A 25,889-nucleotide genomic window follows, 5' to 3' on the forward strand; every position below is an offset into this window, starting at 1 on the left:
TCAGTGTGTCGAATCATGATTCAGATCGCGTGTCAAACTGCCAACGGCTAAAATCACGTGACTTTGGCGCTCCGAACAGCAGATTCGACACACTGATTCATCCAGTTAGAATATTTTTCGACCAACAATTCGCCAACATTACAACTTACTGAAAAAAACGAAACTGGCGCCGCGTTCGTTCCGTAAGTAGAATAGGGAAGGCGTAGAACATTCAGCGTAAGCGTTATGAAGAATGCGGAAGCGGAAAGTACGTTCAAGGCGATATTTTGTTTATAAAGCATAAACGGTTGTATTTTTTTCGAAAATGGCCGATCGTTTTGCTAGATAAGACCCTTATTACTCATCTGGTATCGTTTAAAGCCCTTGAAGCTGCACTGAAACTGTAATATGGACCTTCAATCTGTTGGTAGCCATTGAAATACACTATAAGGAGAATAATCCTGGAATGTTTTCATCAAAAACCTTCATTTCTTTTCGACTGACGAAAGAAAGACATGAACATCTTGGATGACATGGGGGTGAGTAAATTTATCAGGAAAAGTGTATTTAAAAGTGGACTTATCCTTTAAGTATGCACGGCGCTCTTATTGTTTTTTAAGTGTTTGCCGTTTCGTTATCAGAGGACATGAACACAAACATATCCACGGTTGCTCTGAGATAGCGCTTAATGAGCATTTCATCATTTTATTTGAGAAAAACCATTGTCAAATACACTGAAACTCAAAGCTCTTCACTACATCCCGTCAAAATAAAAGACCGGTTTTTAACTCGAAGAAATTGACAAATTTATTATGATTGTTAAATAGAATGTACTTCTCAAAATAATTATAAAAAAAGTTAATTTCTTTTCCATCATTTTTGATAATATTTGTATTAAAAAAATAAAAGCCAGAAGAATTAAGTCAAAGCAGAATTTCTGAATTTTAATTATTAATAAAAGTTGTTCAATTTCTAATCCATAATAATTTATTAAATGTATTTGATTGTTTTTGATTATTGAAATCTGAATAGAGAAAACAAACATTTTAATTAATTTATTGGTCTTTTTAATTGATGAAATAAATAAAAATTGATTGTTTAAAGGTGCCCTCGAATGAAAAATTGAATTTATCTTGGCATAGTTAAATAACAAGAGTTCAGTACATGGAAATGACATACAGTGAGTCTCAAACTCCATTGTTTCCTCCTTCTTATATAAATCTAATTTGTTTAAAAGACCTCCGAAGAACAGGCGAATCTCAACATAACACCGACTGTTACGTAACAGTCGGGGTGTACGCCCCCAATATTTGCATATGCCAGCCCACGTTTCCAACATTATAAAAGGCATTAGACAAGGGCAGCCAGTATTAACGTCTGGATGTGCACAACCAAATCATCAGACTAGGTAAGCAAGCAAGAACAATAGCGAAAAATGGCAGATGGAGCAATAATAACTGACATGATCCATGATAACATGATATTTTTAGTGATAATTGTAAACTGTCTTTCTAAATGCTTCGTTAGCATGTTGCTAATGTACTGTTAAATGTGGTTAAAGTTACCATCGGTTATTACTGTATTCATGGAGACAAGAGAGCCGTCGCTATTTTCATTTTAAACACTTGCAGTCTGTATAATGCATAAACACAACTTCATTCTTTATAAATCTCTCCAACAGTGTAGCATTAGCCGTTAGCCACGGAGCACTATCAAACTCATTCAACATCAGAAGTAAACAATATAACAGTATACAATACTCACATAATCCGACGCATGCATGCCGCATGCATGACGAACACTTTGTAAAGATCCATTTTGAGGGTTATATTAGCTGTGTAAACTTTGTTAAGGCACTGTTTAAGGCAAGCGCGAGCTCTGTGGGTGGAGAGCATGGGATTTAAAGGGGCCGCAGCATAAAATCGGCGCGTTTATAATGATGCCCCAAAATAGGCAGTTAAAAAAATTAATAAAAAAAACTCTATGGGGTATTTTGAGCTGAAACTTCACAGACACATTCAGGGGACACCTTAGACTTATATTACATCTTTTAAAAACATAATCTAGGGCACCTTTAATAATGTATACCGTGACGGTTATCATACCGTGGAAATATCATACCGTTACAACCCTATTTTACAGTAAACACAATATCTTTGATAGATACAAAGACTAAATTGAAGTTATTACTGTACATTCATTAATAATATCATTTAAACTGCTGCATCACAGTTACAACACACACAGTAAGTTGTAAGCAAAGGCTACAGAACTTTTTTTTTTTTTGCTTTAACATGATATTAATGTCATACAATTATAATTCCAGTATTCCAACTCATAACTATATAAAACTGGCAAACTCACTAATATCCATGTGATGTGTGCAAAAATACCAGAAAGGGACAGATTATGGCAGTGTTGTGTTCATAAGTAAATTCCACCCACAGGAATTACATTAGCAATGCATAACTAAGTTAATCTGCCTAGAACAGCAGCACATTAAAAATTGAGAGATGAGTCAAAATGAATTGATGCTGTTGACAAAACTTATTTTAAATCTGGAACATTCCTTTGGCAATCTTGTTTTGCACTTCAACAGTGCAAAAACTGTAATTTCTTAACAGTTAAATGAAAACTTCAACTATGAAACTTTTCCACATTGCAAATGAAGCGAAGCGGTTCAAGCGCTCACACATTAACTGAACTGAATTATAAAGGTTGTGAATTGTTGCATGTTCATGTGAAATGCATGAGACCTTGACGCACTCACTCATAGACACACAATAATACATATGCGCTAATCGTACAGCTCTACTTGCTGACTGCATTGCAGTGGTTGAAGCAACTATGGCGGTCCTCTGCACTAAGCATTATGAGCCAACTTTTGACAATATTGCACATTCACATCCACATAAAGCAGTCCAAAGTCTGACACTGCAAAAATGCTTCTATTATATTTTATTTTAATATATAATAATACATAGACAACTAATATAGTTTGTCTGGCCAAACTAAACTATACAATTACATAAAGCTCCCTGCATGCATTGCAAATGATGTGGTTATAGTGTTACAAACTTTTTTGCTTTGCTTTTAGTGACTGCCAGTATATGTATGCTGTATTTGTTGTTTTATGTCATGAGGTCAGTTATTTGCTGTGTGGTGATGTAAATTCTTCTTTTCACTTAATGGTTGTTGTCACCATTATTGAACTTAAGTATTTATGTCTATGTATGTTTTAACACAACCGAATTAAATGTAATGTAATATTGATAAAACACCAGATGTATGAATCAAATGTGTTCTAAGGGAAAATAAACCTTTATGCTGGCCAGTGAAGTCAAAAGGCCCAGAGCTCCATGAGCAGTGAAGGTTCATTGCTGCAATTCCATCAGACCCAGCTCAAATTCACCAGTCCGGTGTGACTTCATCGCGGCTCTCAGGGGTCCCAGAGACGGTGGTGTGAGTCCTGGTAGGTGTAGGGGTGTGAGAGATGGTTCAACGTAGAAGGAAAGGGGGAGGAAAAAGAGAAACCGTGGGAATGGGTGGGGTGACGGGGGTTTCAGAGACAATTTGGGATAGATGGGTGCCATTCTGCAGAACGCCGGTCTCCAATGGTGCTAGTGAACAGTGAGGTGTAATTTCATGGATGAAGTCAAGACATACACAAGAAGTGCCAGGGAACAGTGAGGAAATTTTTGAGCCACTGTCAGCCTTTTCTGAGCCGAGCTGTTGGCATCCATAACCTGACTGTTACACACCGGTAAGCGATATGTCATTTTGTTATTGAAGAGAATTTGTCAGCACAAATACTTCATTGACATATTTGTTGGGAAAAAACATCAGCTCTGTATGTTATAAAATACAGTGACATTAGACATTTGAATAGTTTGAAACTCATGTTAAACTGTAAGTAAAGCAAAGATTACTGGAATACATTTTACAAGAAAATACTATTTCACTCATTCTACTTAAGAGTTTCACATTTATTTCAAAGCTTTACTTGCCTATTTGTGATATTTACTAGCAATTCATGTCACATGTTGAGCATGAATGAACCTCAAAGTCATTCAATAAATCTTGCGTTATATTCCAGCAGACTAAGTAAACACTTGAGCAACTTAAAATGGTTTGACAGTTGTCATACGCAATTAATTTTCCCTTCATAAAGCAATTCAAGAAACTGTAAAATTGTTTTTCACCCCCTTCATTTTAGGTGGTGAGATTCATTCAAGGCCAATGGTTTTTAAAGAGGTTAGTGCATATCATTAACTCATTCATTTATGATAATGATTAATAATAATTCCTTTATAATAAACTGTAAACAAATTAGTTGTATTGTTGGGTATAGATGCACTTTATAAACATGGGTATTTATAGATTGAACACCATATGAACACAACCAAGAATGCTTTATATGTGATTGCCCTGTTGAATCAATAAACCACATTCTTGCACTCAGAATCAGCTGACCGTTCCGCTGCTGACCTCCATCGTGGCGGCAGTGCTTGGCTCCCTCCAAATAGGATACCACACAGGCAACATCAATGCCCCTGCCAGAGTGAGTAGAGTTGACTTTGGGGGCCAGGTGCTGGTTAGCATGGTTTCTCAGTTTACATACAATCTTCTCAGGGTCCTCATAAAACACTGAATAAACTTTACCAAGTCACAGAATATTTCTCTTCAGCCAGCGTTGGATTTGGAAAGCTCTGTATTTGCGCACAGGTAGCTATGATATCTAGCTTGTGTTGATTTATCGTCTGTGTGTGGATATAGTCCAGTTCCCTCCGGTCGGTTTTTCATTATGAAAACATTGGGACAGGTCTCAAAATATTAGTCATGTCTTTCAAGCAAGTGAAATGCACTTTCAGAGTAAAGTATTAAAATTACAGGCTGCTCTGAGTTTTTGTCCATGTTAACATTACGTATGCTGTTTGTTTGTTGATGCATTATGTAGTGTCTGAAATGAAAGTATTGACTCGTTTAATAATTACTCAGACCCATTGAAGACTTTTTGAAACCCAACTGACTATATTTAGTGTGTTCATGCAGAAAGATTGTCAGACTATATTATGCATTGCATAGCCTACAGTATATATCATGAAATTACATGTGTGAGCACGTAGCAAGGTGTAGTATATGATTAACATCCGTTGGTTTTTTTCACTGAGGTCATTGAAGAGTTTTTCAACACAACATGGAGATCCAGACACAATCAGTCGATACCAGAACACAGTCTCACGTTCCTGTGGTCCCTTTCTGTTAGTATTAAGGACTTTGGAGCACTGCTTGGTTCACTGGGGGTCAAAGGTCTTGCTGACACTTTTGGGAGGTGAGAAATCTTACTTTTCAAAAATCTTCTCATTGATTGAAATACTGAAGAGATATAGTATTAGGGTTAGTAATGATAATTATTAATTAACATTTAGGATTCATTGTTAATCCACTAGGGGGATGCTTCCTCCAAATATCCATACAAGTGGTTAAAGGATTAGTTCACTTTCGAATTAAAATTTCCTGATAATTTACTCACCCATATGTCATCCAATATGTTCATGTCTTTCTTTTTTCAGTCGAAAAGAAATTAAGGTTTTTGATGAAAACATTCCAGGATTTTTCTCCATATATTGGACTTCAATGGACACCAAACGGTTGAAGGTCAAAATTAGTTTCAGTGCAGCTTAGTTTGAACTAAATTGTCATATACAATATGCTTGTGCAAGTCAAACTTTGACCTGTGGAGGGCAGTAATACACTAAGCAGTGTCTACACTGCTGGAATTCTAATAGAGAAGAAGAAGAAGAAGAAGAAGAAGAGAACTAGTTCAAGATGAGCATTATGGTTAAAACGTATATAATTTTTAATTTTTTTTTTAGAAAATGAGCAATGGTTTCTCTAGATAAGACCCTTATTCCTCGTCTGGGATCGTGTAGAACGCTTTGAAGCTGCACTGAAACTGTAATTTTGACCTTTAACCATTTGGGGTCCACTGAAGTCCACTATATGGAGAAAAATCCTGGAATATTTTCATCAAAAACCTTAATTTCTTTTCGACTGAAGAAAGAATGACATGGACATCTTAGATGACATGGGGGTAAGTAAATTATAAGGAAATTTTCATTTGAAAGTGAACTAATCCTTTAACAAATATAGGTATTTCAGTGGCAATCCATCCATCCATCCATCCATCCATTTAAATGGTCAATTCATACAATATTACCCCCAAACCTTTTAATAATAATTATTCATCATTACTAACCCTAATGCTATAACTAGTTAAAAATAACTCACTTTTTGTATTTTTTGCTTTTGGCTACACTTTATTTCGATACTCCACTTTAGACATTTTACTTACTATAAATAAGTTTGCAATTACATGTCAGCTAACTCTGATTAATTTGCAACGTGGTATCTAACTCATTAGAGTATTAGTAGATTGTTAGCATTAGGGTTACTATAGTAGTCAACATTTGAAGTGGATCAAAAAAAGTTAATCAAAGTTGTCCTAAGAATAAGGTTTTAGGACAACTTTGATGAAAGGTTTTGATCCACTTCAAATGTTGACTAGTGTAGAATAAGTTGACATGTACATGCAAATTTATAGTCAGAAGAATGTCTGTTGGGGAAGCTTAAAAATAAAGTATTAGCTGATATTAAGCAAACAGTCTACTAATACTCTAATGACTGGTAGTTGACGCATACCTGCAAAGGTACTTGTAGTTAGTAGAATGTCTAAAGTGGACTATCAAAATAAAGTGTTACCAAACTAAAAGACATCTCTCTATTTTTGTTCCATTACCCAAATGAAATTCAGAGCTTGATAAGGTCAATACAAGTGAACACTTGAAATAGCTAAGTGATATAGGTACTGATTAAGAGAAATTATATTATTAATAGAGAGAAAGCATAGTATTAATTTGGAGAATAGCACCTTTTCCTAAATGTGGCCCACCCACAATATGTACAGTATGTGAGTGCTATTCTGCAATAATTCTATCAATACATTTCCTTGTAGGCGTAATGCCATTCTGATAGTGAATGCCTTATCAGTGGTGGGTGCCTCCCTGATGTTCATGAGCAAAGCCACAGCATCATTTGAAGTGCTTATCGTGGGTCGGCTGATCTTTGGTTTGTTCTGTGGCCTGGTGATGAGCCTGAACCCGCTGTACATTCAGGGTGTCTCGCCCACAAACCTCCGCGGTGCCTTTGCAACTCTGAACCAGGTCTCCTTTGCCTCAGGCATTCTGCTGGGCATGGTGAGACACACCTGCTCCCATTCTATTTCCAGCTTTGCCCTTAAAAGTTACATGAATTGTAAATAACTGAGGCCTGGATCTCATCATTGCAAGCCTGATGGTTTATTGTGTGCATATCTCAGGTGGTGGGCTTGGAAACGGTATTGGGTACAGAGAAATATTGGTCCCTGATGTTGTCTCTGTCCCTTATTCCTGCAACGCTCCAATATATGAGCCTTCCTTTTTGCCCCGAGAGCCCCCGCTACCTCTTCATCAACAGGGGCAAAGAAAAAGAAGCAGAGGCAGGTGAGTTAATGGCAAGTCTGTTGGAACAGAAGTAAACATGTTGAACTTATTGTGAAGAGAAGTTCGTTCCAGCATCTTACTTTCTGTTGTCAGCCCTGAGGAGACTTCGGGGAAATCCAGAGATGGTGATGAAAGAAATGGAGGAGATGAGAGAGGAAGCAGCCCATAGCGAAACAGGAGTGACTGTGAGAGAATTCCTCAGGAAGCGACGCTATAGGCAGCCAATAATACTTGTGCTTATCATAAACTTGGGCAGCCAGTTATCTGGATTCAATGCGGTTAGTTTTCCAATTGAAAAATTGTTAATTTGCCTGATTGTCCATCATTGCAATATCTGTTTTGAACATGATTGTATTTTAAAATACAACTTGTTTTTCTAGGCTATATTATGAGTTATGATTTATGATATATGTAAAGGTTTTACGCCTCTTTCCATAGTCTAATGATGACAGCAAATTCAATAGATTGGGCTGAAACTATTTCATTCTTAGTCATAGTTAAATGCAAGGCTTGATTTCCACACAATTTTTGTATATGATTTAGTTGACACCTTTTGAGTAGTAGCAAAAATTACCCTGTAATTTAGCATTTATTTTTGTAGTTTTGTTGCCCATTTTGTCCCATGTCAAAATGGGCAACAAATAATAATAATAATAATAATAATACATTCCATATTGTAGCTAATTTCAGTGCCAGTTGCACTAAAGTTCTTTTAATCGAGAATCTGATTTCAAATTAGAACAAGCTGAATGTGCTTATAATGTTTTCTCATACCATTCCAGGTTTCCAAAGGTAAATAGTGTGTAAGGATCCTCCAAGCTCAGTAAAATTGCCCAGAATAACTCTTCCAAATGTCTCTTACTCTTCTTCTAGATCATAAATTATTCTACAAAAATGTTTGCCCAGTCCAATTTTGATGAAGCCAAATATCTGACACTAGGGGTGGGGGCCGTCAATGTGGCATTCACCATAGTAGCAGTGAGTATTTATTACATGATGTACAATTTCAGTCTGCTGTTATTGGCGATTACTGTCATTTTTTCAAAGAATTGTGCACTAAGCAGTCATTTTTATTTATTTATTTGTTTTTTGTTTTTTTATGTGTTTTCTTGGCCTATATAGTTTAGCTGTTCTTTTTTCTCTTTTTTTCAAGATAAAAAAGTGGAGTAATAGGAGGGTTGAGAAGAAGTGGGAAGTGAGGAGACCCACTTTTTGTAGAATAAAGCTACTTCTAGGCATCTGATATGGCTGTAGTCTTCATCTCATGTCAAGTCATATTTATTTATATAGGGCTTAATACAATACATATAATTTTAAAGCAGCTTCACAAAACAGTGTTAATGTTGTAAAATTCATCCGTTATGCAACTAATGAGCTGTACAGCAGCTCTACAGAAGTGTCATTATTCAGCTCAATTTAGTTCCATGATGTTTTAATTCAGTTAAAACACTGTCAGCATAAGCATTTTATTCAGTTCAAGTCAGTTCAATGTTGATTCAGTTCAGTTCAATAACAGTGTCAGTGTTGCAAAGTTTATTATCCAACTCAATTAATTGAATAGTGTCAGTATAGTTAATTTAATAATATGACGGACGAATGATGATGATGACGAAATATGAGATTTTAGAGGATCTTAAAATGTGGTGTGAACTTAACAAAAACAAGAGTATATTCCAACAGAACAATAATCCAACATAAGAGAAAGGAAACATGACAGCGTGAATGACCACAAACAACACCAGATAAAGAATAATTGAACTAAAGGCAATAAATACACAGAGAACTAATTAACTAATGAGGGACTGGTGTGAGAAATCAATCAAACAATGAATAATCATGACAACCAAAGAGAAGCAGAAACATAGAAATAAAGAAAACAGGAAACAAAGAGAAACAAACTAAAAGTCTTTGAAAATGAAACCAAAATATTGACTTGAAACCAAAACATATCATGATATTGACTGAATATTAATTGTCTTTTAAATCATTACATGAAAAGTGCTTTTTAGTTCTTAAAAAAAAATGTGAAAATGTTTATTTGAGCCCTTTAAAAAACTTTAAAGGTAAGATATATTTTAATTAAAATATATTAAATAAAAGGTTTTTTTTTTCTTTTCTGCAAAGTTCTTTTTGGTGGAGAGAGCGGGACGCAGGAAGTTGTTGCTTGCTGGATTTCTGTCACTAGTGCTCTGCAACTTACTTATGACCATCACATATTCCATACTGGTGAGATTGAGGATCCATCTTGTTTCCATACTCCAGAAATTAGATCAAAATTCTTGACTTTTACTCATCTCTACCCCTTTTCTTTTCTCTATCCTCAGACCATAATTCCAGACATCCGTAATATTCAGGTGTTGGTGGTTTTCTTCCTGATCTCAGCTTATGAAGTGGGGCCTGGGCCAATCTCTTGGTTCATTGCCGCAGAGCTTTTTGACCAGTCGGCCCGTCCCATTGCCATGGCCTTCACTAGTATGCTTAACTGGGGAGGGAAGTTTTTACTAGCACTGCTCTTTCCACCTCTGCTGGTATGTGCATCTCTTATTTTCAGCCACATATAGATTAAGATCTGTATTTAACATAAACAGTAGTTTACTTTAACAGCTGAACCTTGTTTGCAGAAAATTTGTGGAGCCTACGTCTACCTCCTCTTCATGTGTATGGCCTTGCTCGCCTTCACCTACACCATGTTTCGTCTTCCTGAGACCAAGGGACGCACTTTTGATGACATTGCGGCTGAGTTCCGCGGGGCCGAGGAAATTCCACTACATAACAAGACCACATTTAACACGTTTACCTGATCACTTTCAGCTTTGAGGTTATCGGGACCATTAAACAGTAATCAACTCAAATGCAACTGGTGCGTTTATGCAACATATTAATGAGTATCAAAGTATATTAGGGATTCTGCATAGAATATCTAATCAGAAAATGTTAATCTACAACATAAATTCTAAAACTGGACCACCTTTGTAGACGTTTACAGACAAAACATAACCTTTATAAGTTTTTATCACACTGTGAAATCTCAAAAAGAGTTTGTGTACTCTTTGTACTCCAGTCATCTATTTGGTAAGCCAAGATTAAGAAAAAACATTCTATCAAACAAATTGACTGATGATATTGACAGGTATAATAATAGCGAAACTACTTGATAAATCCATGTAAACTGTTTTCAATGTATATGCATTCCCTGAGATATTTCCAATGTGTTTCACAGCAGTCTTTTCTTTTCCATTTAAACACTGATAGAACATGTGAATATGATTGTAAACAAGAAATAAAAAAAAATTCAGCATTTTGTTCAAGTATACCAAGAATTGCTACACATTGCTCTAATTTGCCTCTAGCATATTTGTCCGTTTCTTTCTTTCTTTCTTCTTAAATTGGAAACATGCAGAGTCCCCAGAAACTGAGAAGGTGAATTTCATAACAACCTTTGTAAAAGAGAATATTGAGGACATGACATTGTGGACATCTTGTGAACTCAAAGAAAAGAAGAAAAAAAAAAACTTGCTTTCCTGTTGCATGTTGTCATAACAAACTAATTACAAGATTAAGAACAGAGAGAATTTCTTGTTAGCAGAACCCATTAAAAACAAATATTAGAACAAACACACTCTTCACTGTGGAACAATGAAATGCGCTCGAAAGAAGCCACAGAGTTTTACAGCTCAATTAAGTAGACCTGTAAAATATAGCAGCATTTCTTAACAGTCCTTCATAGCCCAATAATGAGAACCGTTTGAAACTGTCAGCTTTCGTGAGGAGATCCCGTCACTTAGATGTGAAGTATGTGCTTGTTATATCTAATTACTTTCTATGAAAATAAGCAGCCAATCACCAGAGATATTTGATGTAAACTGCCAGTTAAACAACACTGATCAAAAAGCTAGATGGTTCACTTGGAGGGCAGACCTATGAATTTTGGCTTGCGCCTGAAATGGTAATTATACTGCCTGTATTCTAAAGATAAATAGCATAAGCACACGTATTAAGCTAACATTATGTTTAAAATAAAAACACTTTCTGTCTGGTTCACTTTATTTAAATCAAGGTGAATTTGTTGGGAGAAATCATTCTTAGTTGTTCAAGTCTGGATCAACTAGTGAGTTTACTGTATAACTTTAGAGTACTTTATACAATGGCAATTGTAATATTGTGTCAAATTTTTTTTTTTTTAATTGTGAGTGATATTACCAATTCATTTGTCAAGCATGTTGCATTATGGGACACACTACATGTGCTGTTGTTTAGCTTACTGTGTATTTTGGGAAAATACATCATCAAACCATCATCCAGGATTTTCATGTATAAAGAAAATACTGCATTCTGCAGAAATAGTGTGTACTATAGGGCAGTGTAACACCTGTAATTTTAAATGAAAACGATAGGGGGAGCTCATTATCTATTGTATATTATTGAAAAGCTAGATTCATATCTACAGTACCAAGTCCAATAGAATCTGGACAAATTTAAAGTTGATACTTTGTGAACAGAGCATTTTCACAACACTTTCTGAACAGATTTAGAGATGCCACATCCTGTGCCTCTCCATTAAAGCGTTCATAATTTCCTTCTGTATTTATGACATTTCTAATCTACAGGGAGAACTAGCATGATTAAACTAATAATCATTGTTCAAGTGATAATTCTGCAACATATTATACAATAGGATATCATTAACTTGCTATACTTGCTCATTGTTTTGGACTTAACTTAAAGGTGCCCAAGAATGCTTTTTCATAAGATGTAATATAAGTCTAAGGTGTCTCCTGAATGTGTCTGTGAAGTTTCAGCTCAAAATACGCCATAGATTTTTTTAAATATTTTTTTTTAACTGCCTATTTTGGGGCATCATTAACTATACACTGATTTTGGCAGCGCGCCGCCCCTTTAATTCGCCTGCTCCCTGCCACACAAGCTCTCGACTATATTACAGTGCATTTACAAAGTTCACACAGCTAATATAACCCTCAAATGGATCTTTACAAGATGTTCGTCATGCAGCATGTCTAATCGCGTAAGTACAGTGTTTATTTTGATGTTTACATTTGATTCTGAATGAGTTTGAGGCTATGCTCCGTGGCTAACGGCTAATGCTACACTGTTGGAGATATTTATAAAGAATGAAGTTGTGTTTATGAATTATACAGACTGCACATGTTTAAAAATTAAAATAGCGACGGCTCTTGTCTCCGTGAATACAGTAAGAAACGATGGTAACTTTAACCACATTTAAAAGTACATTAGCAACATGCTAACGAAACATTTAGAAAGACAATTTACAAATATCACTAAAAATATCATGCTATCATGGATTATGTCAGTTATTATTGCTCCATCTGCCATTTTTCGCTGTTGTTCTTGCTTGCTTACCTTGTCTGTGCACAGATCCAGACGTTAATACTGCCTTTCCTTGTCTAATGCCTTGAACATGGGCTGGCATATATGCAAATATTGGGGTCATACATATTAATGATCCCGACTGTTACGTAACAGTCGGTGTTATGTTGAGATCCGCGTGTTTTCCGGAAGTCTTTTAAACAAATGAGATTTACAATAAGGAGAAAGCAATGGGGTTTGAAACTCAATGTATGTCTTTTCCATGTACTGAACTCTTGTTATTCAACTATGCCGAGGTAAATTCAAATTTTGATTCTAGGGCACCTTTAAAAAAATCTAACAAATTTTATTATTATTTTTCAGAAGCCAGTGACGTTTCACAGACAACAATATTATGGCTTCCACAGGGTGAATCTGCACAAATGAACTGCAGTCATACTAAGGGTTCTACCTATTTCTACATGCATTGGTTCCGAAAAACAGCAACCCAGATTGCAACTTTGTGCCGGCCCAGATTCAGCCTATATCTGCCATGCATGGTGTGATAATCTAGGACACATGTGGCGTTGAATGATGGGATTTGTGTGGACTGCTCCTGTTTGCCATATCTGAGCCACAAGCAGACCATATGTCAGCCAAGAGCAAAGAAATAAACCAGAACTGGACCTTAGCCACAAAATCTTTATATACTATTTATAGAATCATATTAGCATTAACAAGCCTAATAACAAGCAGAATCACTGAAGGAAAGAAGAGAACATAAAAAAGGGACAAACAGCAACACAAGAGCTACAACTGACTTCAGCCACAGCCTTAGATGAAGTCAGCTGAAGATAAAAGAAGGCATTAAATCTCTCCAGGTCTCAGCAGAGGAGGATTAAACAACTCAACAAACAGCATTACAGCTTAACATATTATTTACCAGATTGCCTTTTATTTCTGTCATTCATCTACAGAAGTTGTACTTATAAAAGATAACAAAACCACAGCAAAAATAAAAAAAATAAAAGCAAATAGTTAGAATTAAAGAAAATAATACACTCTCAGAAATAAAGGTACAGAAAAGACCAAAAAAAGGTACAAATGCCCGTCGCTGGGGCAGTACCCCCAAGGGGAACAAACTTGTACCATATTAATGGGTACAAAGAAGTACCCCTACAGTTTGTGCCTTTTAGGTACAAATATGTACCTTTGAGGGTACAAATGGCTCATCGCTGGGGTGGTACCCCCGAGGTACAGCAATGGTACCCTTTTATATTGTACCTTTTGAGAGACAATTTGGTACCTTAGCAATACATTTGTACCTTAATCCACTGGTACAAAAATGTACCCCATTAGATGGTACCAATTTGTTCTCGTTAGGGGTACCACCCCAGCGACGATGCCATTGTACCTATAAAGTGGCAAAAATGTCCTTGATAAATAGAAAAGAATGAGAGCAAAAGAAAGCAATGTTTTGTTTTCCCACAATCAATGATTTAAAAGAAGTTAAACTGTACAAATTAAAATACTGGAAAGAGAATAACGACGGCACACCACAAAGTTTTTCACATTTAAACAACTTTAATAGAGAATCACTTTATGAATGCATTACTTACTGCAGTGTAAGAACATAACATAAGATAACATAACGCTTTATATTGACTAAAAGCTACTGTGAGTGTTCATTGTATGCTTAAAGGATTAGTTCACCCCAAAAAGAAAATTTCCTAATAATTTACTCACCCAATGCCATCCAAGATATCCATGTCTTTCTTTCCTCAGTGGGAGAGAAATTTTGTTTTTTGAGGAAAACATTTCTGGATTTTTCTCCTAACAATGGAGTTCATTGGTTACCATCGTTTTTAAGTCCAAATCAATGCAGTTTCAAAAGTCTTTGAAGTGTTTAAACGGGCTGTACGCGATCACAGCTGAAGAAGAGGTTGTTTTCTAGCGAAACGATGAGAATGTGGTGTTTCAATATTAGATGCTCCAGTCTTAGAAAGAAAAGACCAAACTAATCTGTGGTGGACAGGACAAGTTTCACACCTAGAATATATTGTCCACAGCACGTCAGGCCCTCATCCACAGGAATGGTTACTCTGTCAATCCTCTTAATGATGTACTGTCATGTTGTGCTCTTCAAACTTCCAATGTAGATTGGCTGTGGTCTGGTCTTTGATGCGGTCTCAAAACTGCTGCAGAGGGATGCAATAGTGGCTCCACGCTAAGAGATAAGGGAAAAAATTAATACATTTTAGGAGTTTATAATGCATCAAGACATCATTACAAAAATAACGGTCCATGTAAAACTTACCGGTACAAAATTAAATTGAAAGAAATGAAATTTCAGATTTAACATTGCATCGACTTCCAGGCAACGGTGGCAGAAGATATGCAAGAACAACCATCATTGTGTAGCACTTTTTATTCTGAAAATTAATGAAAACAGATTAGAGATGCAACAAATGTTTAAGTGTAGGATTAAGAGTAGGGCTGCACGATTAATCGCATGCGATTGTCACGCGCATTTCGTCAGTAAAGCCGGTTCCCTGATTACCGCTAAATCGCCATCACCTGCTTTCAAACGGAGCGGCATTTAATAGACAGAGCTGTAGTTCACTGACATGCCACACAATATCGCGTTCATTATCGAAGGCGATTCATCTGCGATATGAACGCGATATTGCGTAGCTTGTCAGTGATCTACGGTTCTGTCTTTTAAATGCCGCTTCATTTGAAAGCAGGTGATGGCGATTTAGCGGTAATCAGGGAACCGGTTTTACTGACGAAATGCGCGTGACAATCGCATGCGATTAATCGTGCAGCCCTAATTAAGAGCAGCCTATGGGCCTAGGGTTGTTGTGATAACCACAATATTACAATACTGACAAGACAGCCACAGAGGATGGCAACCATGAAGTTTATTTTATTTATTTTTTTTAAGACTAAACTGTCCACATTTTACACTCAATGCATGTGTTTTTAAGGTTAAATAAGTTAGTAAGGGTGAAGAGGTTTTTTTTTTTTTCATTAAGACTTGAATGTGTACCATTACCATTATTATGTATTTACAGCAGCTCCATAGATTTGCACTAAAGAAACCTAAACAGTCAGAGATCAACATGTGCAATTACCTGCATCTGTCCTCCTTCATGTCAAGTCATATTAATGAATATTTGTTATGATAAATTAAACAAGAGATGTGCGTGTAAGTAAAGACTTCACACTTACATAGTATCTGCTTGGTCTTCCATCCCCTCTAAAAGAGAAAATTACTCCTTTCCAGGGTAGAATCAGCTTTCAACTCCTCAGTCTTTCCATCTGTTATTTATCCAAAAGAGGAAACCTTTTCAAAATATATCAGTATCAGCAAATATATCAACTTTTGCATTGTCTATTAAAATATCTTAAAGGGATATTACACCAAAAAATGAAAATGTTATTGTTACTCCCCCTCATGTTCCAAACCTGCATGAGTTTCTTTCTTCTGCTGAACATAAAAGATATTTTTAAAGAATGCTGGTAACCAGACAGTTGACGGTAGCCTGTGACTTACATAGTTGGGAAAAAAATCCGAAAATCCAAGTCAATGGATAGCATCAAGTGTCCTGTTACCAACATTCTTCAGAACGTCTTCTTGTGTGTTCAACAGAAGAAACTCACACAGGTTTGTAACAGTATGAGGGTGAGTAGAATTATTTTTTTATAACTTTATGTAAAAGAAGAAAATAAGTAAAGACTGAAATGCAATGAGACCTACACACACAGCATATCCGAGCAGCATTAGTACTCAAGCCATTGTGGGAGTCCCCTTAGATGTTCATCTTCACTGCTGATTAAATCAAAGAACAAAAAATTTAAGAACAAAGTATTGATCTCAACAAAATACATTCATTTCTAATATCTATCAAACAGTCAGATGATGTTGTAAGCTGCATGTTAATAAGTTATATCATGAGAAATTTAGAGGCCAGCTGACAACAACCAAGGCATAAGATAGATTGACAGACAGAACATAGATTGCAAATTATATTGCCTAACAAAGTCATCTAAAATATCCTCACATTAAAAATACATTTACTATACAAAAAACAAAATACGTTACCTGGATTTGACGGCACTCTCCTCCTGTGCTTGACGTGAAATCGGTCAAACCTTCATCTCTGTCAACATCAAATCAAATTCTTGACAACGTCCTTGAAGAAAATTCATACCGTAGAAAGTAATGCGATGAGAACAGACAACATTTCACTCGGTCAACCGCAAAACACATCACAGGAGCACTGTGAACGTACCTGATGCAGCAAAGCAAACGCTCCACGTTAAATCCTTCACTTATAATGCACTCTTTTAGTTGTTTATAATGATCTGGTGTGCTGGACAGCTTGTCGTGCGCTCTGCCTGGCTACACTTCGCTAACGCTACACTGCTCGACGCACGTCGCCACTTTCCAACTAATTAACAACATATTTGTTAGCTAACTATTTCTATGATCGTTTTTTTCAGCACTACGCATTTTAACAAGTATTATCTACCGTAACTTACGGAACGGTCCAAAGCATCGCGATTCCCCTCAAACCAGGCCGGAGTGAAAAGAGCGCGATCCGCCGCAGTTTGAAAAGACGAGAGGCGTGACGTGATTGGCCGACAAAAAACAGCCGTTAACATTTCGTGTAATAAATTGAAATATATATAGCCTAATGTATATTTATTTTTATAAATGATTATTCATTATTTATAGAGCTTTTTATGTGCTACCATATGAAATATATGTATTGTTTTTATTTTCATAAACACAAACTGCCCGCCCAGGAGATAACACATTTATTGTGTCAATCTGTCCAAGGCATACCACATTTACAAATTATGACAAAGGCTCTATCAGTCTTAGAAAAGGCACGCATAAGTAGCTGCTACCCCAGAGTATTGTGTACCCTGTAACTTGAAAAGTACTTCTTAGTACCCCACAGGAAGTGTACCCTTTGACTTGAATAAGGTACTTTTTTGTACCCTACAGGATGTGTACCCAAAAGGTACTTCTAAGTACCCCATGGGAACACGATAGGACCTTTAATGGTACATTTGTGAATGTTGTACCTTAACTATTACTTTATATGACAATGTACCTTTTCAAAGGGTACATATATGTACCTTTCACCATGCATATTTCATTGTGTACCCCTTTTCTTTGGAAAGGTACTTTTTGGTACTCAGCTGGATACATGTTTGTTCCTTTGCTGGCACATTTGTGAAATTTGTACCTTAAAGTACTTAATTGTACCCTCACTGTACCTTTATTTCTGAGAGTGTAGGAAATTCAACTGCATATTTTATTCATGCTGTGATGCATGCTGGGAGTTTTGTACTATTGTTCCCAGAATGCATTGCGGCATGACACTTTTCATTATCATCATTATATTACAGCATTTGCATTGTCTCCTGGTCAAATAGCATATTGACTACAACAGTGGTTCTCAAACCTGTCCTGAAGGACCCCCAGCCCTGCACATGTCTCCCTCATCTATCACCTGATTCAACTCATGTGCTGATTAGTAGAGACAGCAAGACCTGAAATGGGTGTGTCAGAAATAGGGAGACATACAAAATGTGCAGGGCAGGTGGTACTCCAGGGGCCGGTTGCACCAGCTGGAAGTAAAAAAGTTGGGTGTAAGATCTACGCTGGACTTAGTTACATCCAGCTTTCCTGGAATATTCACGTTCCCAGTACGTTCAGAGACGGTCGCGAAGTGGAGTTATTTTAAGGTTTGGGGGACGTTATTGGGTGGACCTTCAGGGAACATTCAGGACATTCTGGGAATGTTTAGGGGACTATTACTATAGGACATTCTGTTAACTTCCCAAATGTCCTTTTTGTAACGTTCTCACGTGACCATAAAATAACCAAAATAGAACGTCCCCCTAAACTCATATCGGGAACGTTATTAAATGACCAACAGAGGACCGTGTGGGAACGTTCTGTTAATGTCCCAAATGTCCTCTTTGTAACATTCTTATGTGACCATAAAATTAACCAAATTGGAATGTCCCCCTAAATTCATATAAGAAACCTTGAACTGCAGCACTTTCACTTCCAAAAGAGGACGTTTTATGACCCAAATGTTCTGTAAAGGTTCAGAATTTTCGTCACTTTTAGAACTTTTAGGCAAAGTTGCGCAAGGTCACGAGAACTTTGCCTTCTGTGTGGGTGTTTTATAGAAAAAGATAAAGTTTGAAGTCACCGTTATGGAGGTGAGCGTTTGCTTTAGATAGACTCTTGATTTTTGACATTTAAACATTGGATATTTATAGCAAAAAATACAAGAGAAATTTTGATCAGATGAATTGGGTTATTTAGTGATGACGATTCATTTATCAGGGAGTGTCCTGATTCGCTGATCATCACCAGAGTCTAAACTATTAGTGTATTAACTGTTAATTTTGCATTAATTAGGCTAATGGTTAGATTTTTGAGGTTTGAGCAGTGTCTTTTAGACTCACACAGATATCATGAATCAACATATGAACACCAACAACTTTGTTGCTATGATATGGAATATATGGGGCATTGTTACTTATAACTTATTTTGCAGGTAATTTGTTTAGACTAAAATGTTGACACAATGTGTATGTTCGGAGACCAGCAATATTAATTTCTCATCCATTTTGTATCGTTCTCTGTTTGTTGATGTCGCTGTACAGCAAAAATGTTGGGACAGTTGTTCGGTGTAGTATTTGTCCCGTCCCTCCTCCACTCTGATTGGACGGCTGAATAAAAAGTGACAGTGATGGAGGCAGCAAGTTGAACATTCTTCAACTCGAGGCGACCAGTAAAAAACGCCGAGCTCTCAGCGCTTGAGCGTGAAAAAGACGCTCAGCGCCTCATTACGCTCCTGGCGTTTAAAAAACGCGGTGTTCCCATTGAAAACAATTGAAAAAGTACGCTAGCAGCTGGAAAAAACGCTTTGGTGGACACACGGCCTAAACAAACATCTTTTTTGTGACTTTAGTAGCTTGTATTGTGATGCTCAGAGAGTTAATTTGTTTATCTGAAAATTGTCACCATTGTTCATACGCAGAATCTTGATGTCTGTGTGAATCTACATGATGCTGTTTGAATAATTTCTGCACAATGATAAAAACTTTCAAAATATCAAAGACAGGATTTAAAGTATTATAGGACTACAACAATAAATAAACAAAATATTCAGAGATCAATAAATAAGGCCATTGCATGACGATAAAATCACCAACAACGAGCAACCAAATACATTTGATCAGATTTTTTTCTCACATTTTTTTTTATTATTATTTTTTGTAACAAAATAATGTGCTTTAGTTACAACATCCAGAAAAAATAAATATAAAGTCAAAACATCAGGGATTCCAAGTCAGGAGCCCAACCAAAGCAAGCGCTTACCTCGGTACCGGTAACATTTATAAATTTTGATAAAACATCAACACCTCATTAAGAAGATTTGTATGAAAGATACAAAGTCAGAGTGGTTTGTAATAAGTGAAGATGCAGAGATCTAGATAGATCTGTTAGTGTTTAATGTTCTGTTTCGGTTATCTGAGTTTTGTGAGGTTACCATTGTGCTGGAGAGTAGGGCCTGTGCTTCAGTCAATTATGATCCAAAAACATTGATATTATGCTGCATGTAAGACATTTAAGAAAAGTTAGTTTTTGTTTGAACAGCAGCTTTAGTTAATCAATTTAACTCTTATTTTCAATTAAATTTTTTGACAAGGGGAGCAGGGACCCTCTGAAAACATTTTCCTAGATGGTTCCCTAGAAGTCCCGAATGTTCTGTGAAGGTCCACCAAATAACGTCCCCCAAACCTTAAAGAACTCCACATCGTGACCGTATCTGAACGTACTGGGAACGTTACTAGGCCACCGCCACCAACACCAGTGGGGACGTAAATTTTCTAGCGGGGAAATGACTGTCAGTTTTTTTCCTTTACAAGATTTTAATGACGGATGGTTTTGAGATTTAATTGACAATGTTTTATTCTGAGAGGAGATGAATGATTTTGTTGTTGTTGTTTTTTTTTTATTTGTTTTTTTTTTACAAAAGCTCAATGACGGTCAGTTTTGTTCAGTTACGAGATCTTAATGTCGGTTATATGTTCAATTACAAAATGACGGTCAGTTTTTTTAGCGTTCTCACCTCCCATGCTGGTGATCCACGTTTAAGTCCACTCTGGGGTGCATTTCCCGTACAACAACGTAACTCGCTGATTCACTACCATAGTATGATGCGTCGTTAAACAAATCAGCAACAGTAGCAAGTCAAGACACGCACGTTCAGCTACATTGGTGAATGATAACTTCTTTAAATGAATCAATTTGAGATTGAATTAATACTAGATTTTTTACTATAAATTACAGATATGACATATGAAGGTTAATTCTCATATTTCTCAGTTATTTTGCTTTATTTCCTGATTCAGTTATAGGCTCGTTCTAGAGTACGTACGCACATGCGCACTCTTCAAAAACGGGGCATACAATCTCTTGAAAAACTATGTAAAAGACATTTGTATATATTTGAAATAAAATATATACATTGTACTTAATGTCAGCTTGCTTATTTTGTTTAAGATAACAATTTATTAAGTCCATATGTCAGAAAAACAAGAAAACTACACTTTAAAAAAAAAATACTAATTTTACAGAAAATAATTATTTTTCTATTTTTCCAGTAAAATCACAAAACAAATGCACACAAACATGTCCCTGCTCTTGATATACAACCATTGATGGACATCTTTGATTTTAATGAGGAAAAAAAAAAAAAAAGTATGCGAGGGCGGAGTAGAACACGCAACCTTTGATACTGTTAACAAAAATTCTGCCACTAGACCACTAGAAAAATCGTTTGCCTGATGCCGATCTTTGTATTTATTGACTAAATTAAAGAATCTCGGAACTAACAATATATTGTATTATGAAACTATCACATTAAACATAGGTTCTCAACTGACCATTAAAATTGATATCTGGGCATTGTAATGTTATTTTCTTTAAAAAAATTTTTAGCATTGTATAAGCAGCAGTTTCGTTCACTGTTTTGTACATTAACAGGATGCAATAATATCATAGAGTGTAAATGATTATATTTATTAAAATTATTAAATGGATGAGAGAATTGAGAGAATAAAAACCCTTCCTTCACCTTCCCATGAACCTACCCAATAAACACTTTTAATATTATTAAACACTTGCTCGCAGTTTATTTCCACTTTTAGAACATAATTTTCATTTTTATTAAAAATAAACGCGAACTCTGCCAAAGGCGGATTCGAACCCGAGTCGATTGCGTTAAAAATAACATCTTTGAGTCTTACTTACTACTGTTGCACCACTGAAGATACTGAGCTTCAGTCTTCAGTTTTAAATAATATCAAAGAGTATAAATGATTAGATTTATTAAAATTATTAAATGGATGCTGCCTTATTGGGAGAATAAAATTCCTCCCTACACCTTCCCCTAACCCTACCCAATAAACACTTTTAATATTATTAAACTCTTGTTCGCAGTTTATTTCCACTTTTATACCATTATTTTTATTTTTATTGAAAATAAATGCAAGCTTGGAAAAAGGCGGATTTGAACCCGTGTAGATCGCGTTAAAGCCAAGTCTGTTAGCTTTACTTGCTACTGCCGTCTTTTTTTAAAACTTACAGGTAGGTAAACCTCACTCCCCGATCTGATGAGGCATACTAGCAAAGGATGTTACTGTGGTCTTTAGCCTCGTTAGTGTGGCCCTTTTATGGCCGGGAGTTGTTATTTGATAGTCAAATAAAATAATACACATATAAACTTTTGGTGATGCAAGGATTAGTGTTGTTTTATTATTATTATTATTATTATTATTATTAATTTTTTTATTTATTTATGTATGTATTATTTTTTTGTGAAAGGTGTTTTCTGCATGTTTGGCTGGAGTTTTTGTTGCATTTACACTGTTCTGACCAGCAGAGGTCACCAGCATGTGGTGTTTCAAATGCTTCGAAATCATTTTGCAAAGCAATTGGTTCAAATGACTGGAAGCTTTGATAAGCATTGAATAGCTTAATTTCTCCTATCACAAGTGTAATGTATTAATGGAGCGGTTCAGATTGCACAGGTTATAGATTTAAAACATGGTGTGCATTGAAATCTTTCTGCAGTTAGAAATATTTTGTAACAATATATAATATTTCCAAAATATAAACATTTTGTAACAATATACAGTACTGTTCAGAAACAAATTTGAAAGCAAAATTAATCATTTTCTTCAGTAAAACTGATTAAAACTGTTAAACTGCTAACAAGTGAGAGTAAAGGCTTATATTGTGAGAAAAGATTTCTATTTTGAATAAATTATGTTGTTTTTAATCTTTTATTCACCAATAAATCCTGAAAAAACGTATCACAGGTTCCAAAAAATATTAAGCAGCACAACTGTTTCCAACACTGATAATAAATCAGCATATTAGAATGATTTCTGAAGGATCGTGTGACACTGAAACTGGAGTAATGGCTGATTAAAATTCAGCTTTGCATCACAGAAATAAATATTTTAAAGTTTATTCATATAAAAAAAAAAAAAAACATTATTTTAAATAGTGATAATATTTCACAATATTACTATTTTTCTTTTTGATCAAATAAATGCAGGCTTGATGAGCATATTCCAATTCTTTCAAAAGCATTAAAAATAGTAATGAAAAAAAATAGAGCTAAGTTGTAAAAACTAAATGAAGTATAATTATAATTAAGTAAAAATAAGTGTGATGTGAAACTAACTAACTATCTGCAAGGATTATTTTTGCCCCAGGGCTACACCCCTTATTTTCTGGGGTTTATTTTAACCCTTTATTCAGTACAGCTTATTGCGACTGTACTGGGGCGTTGGGCGGTATGTGATGTGTTGTGTTGTATGGGCTATTTTACACCAGGGTTACACCCCTTATTTTCTGGGGTTTATGTTAACCCTTTATACAGTACAGCTTATTGCGACTGTACTGGGCATTAGGACCCACTCAGGCCACAGGTTGATCAGACCCGCTGGCCTCCCTAACACCTCTTCCAGCAGCTACCCGGTCTACCAGGAGGTCTCCCATCCAGATATAGACCGGCCTCAAACTTAGCTTCAGTGGGTGTGCAGGTGAAAGCTTCGGTTGACCGCTGCAGGCAGGTGCGTTAATTGGGTATTGCAGGGTATGGCGACTGCCATACCTTGGCTGCTTGTTCAAGTCAATGCAACTACTTTATTTGAGTTATATTACTATGTGTATAGCCTAACATATAATTTGTATTCTTAAATAAAACAGAAAAGTAAATTAAAGCGAGCTGGATGTTATATTCGTGTCTTTTCTACGACGCTGCCAATGTGTTTACGTTCTAGCCAATCACAAGGATTTCTGGTGAAAATAATGACCAATCAGAGGTGTTAGAGTTACCGGTAGTTAGAATCCGCTCAGTAGCTCTCAAAACGCCGAATTAGTTTATATTTAACGCAAATGTAGGTTTGGCACTTGTACAAATCTTCTCATTATACCAAACAAAGCGGAGACACAATGTAAATAAATGATTCATTGATTAAAACGGGAGTTTTCGCACTCGAGTTCACGCCGAACTGACAGCGATTTTAAAGGAAGCGCTCTTTACCTCATGTCTTAACCAGACGCGACGCGATGGACATGTCAATTTGTCCTAACCAGCCGCGGCGGCGACACGCAACGATTCTATTTTAGAAACAGTTTCTGTACCTATTCCTCAGATATCGCGGTTGGAACAACAACACAAAGTATGTGGCAATAATCTCCGGTACTGTTTATGTGCTTTATTTAGGTTTCATGCATATAGTCCTGTTAATAGTGCCCTATGTGAACATTATTTTCCCCAGGTTTTTTTTCTTTTTCTTTTTCTTTTTTCTTTCTTTTCTTAAAAATCGTATTTGAATGTGCGGCAACTGCCCACGTAGAAGGCGACGTTCTCAGGACCTTGCACAACGTTCCCTAAAAGTTCTCTAAAGGTGACGACAATTCAGAACATTCGGGACGTTCCTACAACGTTCTCTTTTGGTAATGAAAGTGCAGTTCAAGTTTCTTTGACGTACCATTTTGGTTATTTTATGGTCAAAAAAGAACGTTACAAAGAGGACATTTGGGACATTAACAGAACGTTCCCACACGGTCCTCTGTTGGTCATTTAATAACGTTCCCGATATGAGTTTAGGGGAACGTTCTATTTTGGTTATTTTATGGTCGTGCGAGAATGTTAAAAAGAGGACATTTGGGAAGTTAACAGAACGTCCTATAGTAATAGTCCCCTAAACATTCCCAGAATGTCCTGAATGTTCCCTGAAGCTCCACCAAATACCCCAACCCTTAAAAGAACTCCACATGCCGTCTCTGAATGTTCTGGGAACGTTACCAGGTGACAGGTTACCCCGCTAGAAATTTTACGTTCCCAGAACATTCTCAGAACGTCCTCACTGACATCATAATACAGTGGTCTTATTCACTGATCTCTGAATGTATTTTCTTTCATGTTGTTGTAGTCCTATGATAATGCTAGTAACGTTCTGAGAACGTTACTAGACATCGTCCTTAATACCAGAGACGTTCATGATGTGGAGTTCTTTTAAGGTTTGGGGAACGTTATTTGGTGGACCTTCAGGGAACATTCAGGACGTTCTGGGAATGTTTAGGGGATTATTACTATAGGACGTTCTGTTAATCTCCCAAATGTCCTCTTTGTAACATTCTTGCATGACCATAAAATAACCAAAATAGAACGTCCCCCTAAACTCATATCAGGAACGTTATTAAATGACCAACAGAGGACCGTGTGGGAACGTTCTGTTAATGTCCCAAATGTCCTCTTTGTAACGTTCTTTTTTGACCATAAAATGACCAAAATGGTACGTACCCCTAAAGTCATATAAGGAAACTTGAACTCCAAAAGAGGACGTTTTAGGAACATCCCGAATGTTCTGTAAAGGTTCGGAATTTTCGCCACCTTTTGAGAACTTTTAGGGAACAGT

At 36.2% G+C, this 25,889-nt stretch overlaps 1 protein-coding gene and 1 long non-coding RNA gene across 3 annotated transcripts; one reads left to right on the top strand and one right to left on the bottom strand.

Annotated features, from left to right (window-relative positions):
* Positions 1–1,945: 1,945 nt before the first annotated feature.
* On the top strand, positions 1,946–10,833 carry LOC125268940 (solute carrier family 2, facilitated glucose transporter member 1). The gene is made up of 11 exons (XM_048191609.1): positions 1,946–3,742; positions 4,196–4,233; positions 4,442–4,540; positions 5,151–5,311; positions 6,995–7,235; positions 7,358–7,520; positions 7,614–7,798; positions 8,394–8,498; positions 9,645–9,746; positions 9,845–10,048; positions 10,142–10,833. The coding sequence occupies exons 2-11, from the start codon at positions 4,219–4,221 to the stop codon at positions 10,319–10,321; spliced, it is 1,455 nt and encodes a 484-aa protein (XP_048047566.1). The 5' UTR covers positions 1,946–3,742; positions 4,196–4,218; the 3' UTR covers positions 10,322–10,833.
* Positions 10,834–14,409: 3,576 nt separating this feature from the next.
* On the bottom strand, positions 14,410–18,154 carry LOC125268941. 2 transcript variants are annotated; one of them, XR_007185004.1, is made up of 6 exons: positions 17,144–18,154; positions 16,954–17,044; positions 16,609–16,680; positions 16,080–16,169; positions 15,163–15,277; positions 14,410–15,072 (listed from the first exon to the last, which is right to left on the bottom strand). It is a non-coding gene; the product is annotated as an uncharacterized LOC125268941 (long non-coding RNA). The 2 variants fall into 2 exon arrangements; XR_007185005.1 differs by having other exon boundaries at positions 16,080–16,194.
* Between the last annotated feature and the right edge of the window lie 7,735 nt (positions 18,155–25,889).

The sequence above is a fragment of the Megalobrama amblycephala genome, linkage group LG5, assembly GCF_018812025.1.
Source record: "Megalobrama amblycephala isolate DHTTF-2021 linkage group LG5, ASM1881202v1, whole genome shotgun sequence".
Classification (NCBI taxonomy): Eukaryota; Metazoa; Chordata; class Actinopteri; order Cypriniformes; family Xenocyprididae; genus Megalobrama; species Megalobrama amblycephala.

What these genes read in the sequence shown, in the direction of transcription:
- LOC125268940 (XM_048191609.1), top strand. An exon ending in ACATCAATGCCCCTGCCAGA is followed by an intron (nt 4,541 to 5,150) that starts GTGAGTAGAGTT and finishes TTTTTCACTGAG; the next exon opens with GTCATTGAAGAGTTTTTCAA. An exon ending in AGTTATCTGGATTCAATGCG is followed by an intron (nt 7,799 to 8,393) that starts GTTAGTTTTCCA and finishes CTCTTCTTCTAG; the next exon opens with ATCATAAATTATTCTACAAA.